The 6,046-nt window shown below is 32.7% G+C and overlaps 1 protein-coding gene across 1 annotated transcript; it reads left to right on the forward strand.

Moving 5' to 3' along the window:
* The first annotated feature begins 267 nt into the window (after positions 1 to 267).
* LOC114373218 (lysine histidine transporter-like 8) lies at positions 268 to 4,578 on the forward strand. Its single transcript, XM_028330737.1, has 6 exons — positions 268 to 382; positions 454 to 811; positions 1,970 to 2,103; positions 2,773 to 3,233; positions 3,660 to 3,791; positions 3,911 to 4,578. Exons 2-6 carry the CDS (start codon positions 483 to 485, stop codon positions 4,394 to 4,396), a joined length of 1,542 nt encoding a protein of 513 aa, XP_028186538.1. The 5' UTR covers positions 268 to 382; positions 454 to 482; the 3' UTR covers positions 4,397 to 4,578.
* The last annotated feature ends 1,468 nt before the right edge of the window (positions 4,579 to 6,046 follow it).

Genomic DNA, 6,046 nt, shown 5'->3' on the forward strand with positions numbered 1-6,046 from the left:
TTTCACAATAAATACCATAGGGAAGAAATATTTTATGAAAAACAAAATAGATAAATAATACTTAAATTTCAGTGTTTTCTACAATTAAACTCTTTAATAAAATAATTAATTTACTACGTCCAATTGTCATGTCAGATGATGAGATCAGCAAGGTGATGTCATTCTTAGAGTGGAGTCCACGCGTTGGGACTAAAAATCCATGTTTATGTTTGGTGTATATAAAAGAGTTAGCTGTTTCTTTTCGTTCATCTTCAAAGCTAAGACGTAAAGTAGTAAGCAGTTTCATCATTTTTTCTTTTTTTCTCTCTTTTGGTACATTGGAAAGAAAGAAAGGAAGCTTCAATTTCTTCCAATAAAGCGTGTTTTAGAACGTGCTTTTAAGGTATATATATATATACATAACTACATATACCAAAAAACTGATTTGCAGCTGAAATTGCTTTCGTTCATTAGTATTTAGTTTTTCACAAGCTAGGGAAGACATGGGAGAAGTGGCTGATGAAGGTCAATATTTCAGATCAGAAATAGCTCTATTGAATTACTCGGATGCAACCTTCAAACCCCCACTTTCTTCTCTGTTGATACACATTGATCCACTCATAATACCCAATGGCCACACTTGTTCTGCATCAGAATCTGATCCATCACCCACTTCTCAGCACCATCAGCAGGAGCAGCATCCCAAAGATGCCTGGCTTCCAATCACTGAATCAAGAAATGGAAATGCCTATTATGCAGCCTTTCATATTCTTAATTCCAACATTGGATTCCAGGCTCTCATGCTTCCCGTTGCCTTCGCCACTCTTGGTTGGTACGTACCTTCTTGCTCTATCATGTGTAAGCCCACCACGGCAACCTTGCCACCATATTTTATTTTATTCAATAAATTAAATTAAGTATTTTTTAAATTTATTTAATTAAAAATACAAGATTTTATGTACCATTAAAAAAAAACCCTTTCTCGATCAACTTGATTATTTATTCTGCTTTGGTGATGATTATTATTTATAAATATATGTAATTGTTATATTTTAAGGTTTTATTATAAAATACATTTTAAATCAGGTTTTATATATATATATATATATAACTGAACGCAAATTTTATATATAAGAAACATCAAATTCGTTACAGCAGACATAATGATACCCTTTTAATTTTCAGCCCCAGGACACAATCAATCAACCTCCCCTTCTAATTCCATTGATCTCTTGTTGTAGTGTTGTACACGTATGTGTAAGGATGGATGTTTCATTGGGAGATTAATTTCTTCTAGTATATTATAAGTTTCATTGGGAGACTAATTTTGTTGAAAATTCAAAGCAGAATAGGTCCAATAAAGTCTTAATTAGAAATTTGAGCTCTGATAGTCATTCTTCTATAGGTAGGTATCTTAGAGTCCAAATTTCTTATACAAGGAAGACAACACATCCATGCACCGGCTGCACCCAAAGTCAAGATATTCTTCAAAGCTCTACTTGTCTAACTTTCACTATCAGATAGATAAATAATTATCAATGATGACTTGCATACATGCAAATTATGCCAAGTATATAAAAACAAATAAATGCAAATAAGGCTGACCCTACGTATGGCTTACATCATTGCAGTGAAGAATTTATAAACTTTTTTTCAGTGGGAATAAAAAATAGTTTAATATTTTTTCAAAAAACAATTATGTGAGTTTTATTTAAAATGATTATAAAAAAATAAAAAAAAAAACAGTAAAATTTAAAAAGATAAGATATATAAAACTAATATTATTTTTTTTATCTTTTATAATTATTTATATACATTTTATTATAAAAAGTTATCATGTGAAGATAACATCTATTTTTTTATGGGAAAAAATATTTATTTAATATATACAAGTAAAAAATTTTATTTTATGAAGGGAATTGCTCTCATTATCCTTCATGTAGATCACCACTGATTATATGTAGTACTGAATAATATCAATGATTTGCAGGGCATGGGGTACAGTATGTTTGTCACTAGCATTTGTTTGGCAACTCTATGCCATATTTCTTCTTGTTCAGCTTCACGAATCCGTCCCCGGAATTCGTCACAGCAGATACCTCTTCCTTGCCATGGCTGCCTTCGGTAAGCACAAATTAAACCAATTAACTCAAGTTCATTTCCGCCAAGTTCACACACATTTAATTATTATATTCTTGATTCCTTTTTTGTTTGTTTAGAAAGTGCTGTCTACTTTTTACTAGTATTTTTTTTCTCCATTCTTCATCAACAGCCACAGTTAAATTACGCTATGCCACTGCATTATCTTTTCTTAGGTGCATACACACTTTAGATAAGGCTCTACTACGATTGGATCAATATCCCATCATCAGTTCGTTTTTTTCCACAGATAGCGTAATTTTTTTAAATATAAAATGTCAACATTGGTTAGTTGTAGTACTAATTATAATATTATTTATTACCCAAGGCTAAGGAAAGCTTTTCAACATTAAGAAAAGATAACAAATGTTTATTTAAAGAAACGTGGAATTTAATTTTGTGTCGTGAACGGGTCAGTAAAAAAATGAATTAAAGCTAGCACTTTTCATTGGTTGCTAAGGAATTCTACTAACGCGTGTTGTGTGGTGGAGTCAAAATAAAGTTGGAAAATTAGAAAAAATTATGGGATTAGACATTTATTTTTTTAAATTATATATCACTAATTTTCTTTTTCTTTTATTTATTTTTATGCAACTACTTTTTGGTTTGTTATCAAAGGGACCCTAACATTGTTAGGTATGAATGCATGATTAGGTAAAAAGTTAGGGAAGGTGGCAGCATTATTCCCGGTAATGTACCTTTCAGGAGGCACATGCGTCATGATAATCATCACCGGTGGTGGGACCCTGAAACAATTATTGAAGACGCTTTGCGACAACGATGATCATGTTCATGAGCAAATAACATGTAATGCCCACGCGCTTAGCGGGGCTGAGTGGTTCTTGGTGTTTACCTGTGTCGCCATTCTCATTGCACAGTTGCCCAACCTCAACTCAATGGCCATGGTTTCTCTCGTCGGCGCCGTTACCTCCGTTACTTATTGCACCCTCTTTTGGGTTCTCTCTGTTAAGAATGGTAGGCCCAACAACGTATCCTATAGCTCATCCCTGCAGTCCCAAGAACACACACCAGTGGCTAAGATCAATGGCGTTCTCAATGCCATTGGAATCATTGTGCTAGCCTTCAGAGGACACAATGTTTTGCCCGAAATACAGGCAAGTATTTCAAGTTTGCATACACTAGTGTATAGTATACACATTGCATGAACAAGGTTCTTATAAATATAGTACTAGTTTGATACTATGCGATATGTCAATATATAGAGCGTGTTGCAATTGTGCATTTTAAGTGTCGGGAATATATTCTCCGGTACGTACATTTCTTATTTCTTATAGTACAGTTATTATTATTATTATTTTTTCACTAAAATTTATTAGAAACTATGAAATTGCAAGTGAAACTAATAAGATTTCCAATTTTATTTTTTTGTGTTTTCTATAAATTTTAATTAATAAAAAAAAATATGTTAGATAATGTATTGTCAGTATTTCTCGACTATGAATGCCTTCATTTCATGAAACAATATATGTACATGGCATAGCCTAAGCTAAAGAGCAGTGTTTGGGATGTTGGTTTTGCAGGGGACGCTGCCTTCAAATTTCGAACAAACATCCAAAAGACCAATGCGAAGAGGAGTTAGCATATCATATGTACTCATTTCCATGTGCATGTTTCCCCTCGCAATTGCCGGATTTTGGGCCTATGGAAACCAGGCAAGCACTCCCAGCACAATTATTTCAAACAATAGTCCATAAATTGATCAATATTCCCTGATTACCAACAACTTTTTTTATTTGGTTGATTGATTAATCAATTTATATGCATGTTCCAGATAAATGACGGGGGATTGTTAACTTCGTTCCCACAATTCCACAAGAGGCAAATCACAAAATTCTCTATGGGTGCAATATATGTTCTAGTAATAATACATTGTTTAACCAGCTTTCAAATATATGCGATGCCTGTTTTTGACAACCTGGAGATAAGATACACGAGCATAAAGAATCAGAGATGTCCACGATTGGTGAGAACATGCATAAGACTATTCTTTGGGGGGTTGACATTTTTTATTTCGGTCACGTTCCCATTCCTTCCACGCCTATCAGCACTACTCGGAAGCATGACCCTTGTGCCCATTACATATGCATACCCTTGTTTCATGTGGCTATCCCTCAAGAAGCCTCGTCCAAGAGGTTTTGTTTGGTGCTTCAACGTTGCACTCGGTTGTGTAGGGATGCTTCTCAGTGCTCTTTTGGTAGCTGCAGCTATACGGACTCTAGCTCTCAATGGCCTAGATGCTAACTTCTTCAAACCATAACAATTAATATTATGCCATCCAACAGCAACTAGTATATTGCCAACAATTTATTTTAATCTACTGTTAGTGATATACAGAAAATCATTTTTGAACATGATACTCCAGTAATACAAACGTTAAGTTTTGAATTTTTGTATCTCTCTTAATTATTATCATATATTCATATTATAATACTGATCATATTTATCATTTTTCTTTATCTTTTATGTACGCCAAACATACTTATCATTCGAGTTTATTACATTTTCTTCTCAACACGTTAAACATATTTGTGTTCGATGTCTTTCCGTTGATCTTCCACTGTCTCAGTCGTTCTTTAATTTCTTTTTCAACTTTTCCTGGGTGCCTATGCGCGCGCATGCATACTTGCAAGGGGGCCGCGAGAAATTTTTCTCACTTTGTTGCTATATATTTTTGCTATTCTATATATGCTTCTTCTTTTCTTTTGGTCTGCTTTTATCGTGTATTCTCTCTTTTTTGGGGGGTAGATGGAGGAGGGGGGCCTCCAGTAGGACATGAAAAATTCTAGAAGCTCCATCTTATTACCAATTTTTTTACAATTAAAGGAGGAAAAAGACACTGAAACGTGACATAGAGAAGAAAAAAAAAATTAAAGTATTATAAAAAACTTATGTAAGAATAACATTACTTTTAAGACATATAAAGCTTAATTTCAAAATTGATATAGAAGGGGAAAAATTGTTAAGTCTCACTTTATTATATTATCTCACAAATATAAAAGTATTAAATAATTATGATCTTCCCAGCCAATTTTAAAATATAATTTAACTTGAATGACGACAAAGCAAAACTCAAATATATTATTAGCAATACATATAAATTTATTCGTAAATAATCAAGAGATCTAGTTCAAGTGTGGTGTATAGGATGCCTGATTGTTATAAATTACAAATAAAAAAATCTATTAATAATATTTTACATGATGAATTTGAAACCAACAATAAAATGTTGTCATATGTGTTATTCCATCCTAAATCTGTATCATATGATTGACTTTGTGTCAACATTTATATTCGTACACTTACTTTCCGTGCAATCACTTTTTTTCACTACATCTCTTTGACGAGTGGGAGGAGTGATTGCACTTAAGTAGAAGGTGTAAATCTACCTCTTGAATGCGAATTCAATGATGCAAAAGAGGCTGAGGACCAAACAAGTGTGACAGGAAAAGGGTGCATAGTGGAGGACTAACATCAAGGAGAATGGCTTCGTGACAGTGTAGAGGATGGATTTCAAGACAATTACGTTTAATTAATGTCTCCATTAACATATTTATACAACTCCTATTTTTGCTTTCGGATAGTAGTTTCCAGAGGTATTAAATTTTAATATTTTTTGGAATTTTTTTTTCCGAAAAAGGTTATTTTTAAAATATATATATATATATATATATATATATATATATATATATATATATATATATATATATATATATATATATATATATATATTCTATTACAAGGCGGAGTACTTTGTGTAGTATTTGATAATTGGATTACATAAGATACTAAAGCCCACTTTGATAAAAAAAAAAAAAAAAAAAATTGAATCCGCCATGTTGGGTTTTGAATCCTACACTCCTGTAGTGTGCACCTTCCCTTTCACGCAATACCGAGCCCTTCAACTTCT

This window comes from Glycine soja, chromosome 11 (genome assembly GCF_004193775.1).
Source record: "Glycine soja cultivar W05 chromosome 11, ASM419377v2, whole genome shotgun sequence".
In the NCBI taxonomy this organism is placed as follows: Eukaryota; Viridiplantae; Streptophyta; class Magnoliopsida; order Fabales; family Fabaceae; genus Glycine; species Glycine soja.

What these genes read in the sequence shown, in the direction of transcription:
- LOC114373218 (XM_028330737.1), top strand. Translation starts at nt 483, where the DNA reads ATGGGAGAAGTGGCTGATGAAGGTCAATATTTCAGATCAGAAATAGCT. An exon ending in GCCTTCGCCACTCTTGGTTG is followed by an intron (nt 812 to 1,969) that starts GTACGTACCTTC and finishes AATGATTTGCAG; the next exon opens with GGCATGGGGTACAGTATGTT. An exon ending in CCTTGCCATGGCTGCCTTCG is followed by an intron (nt 2,104 to 2,772) that starts GTAAGCACAAAT and finishes ATGCATGATTAG; the next exon opens with GTAAAAAGTTAGGGAAGGTG.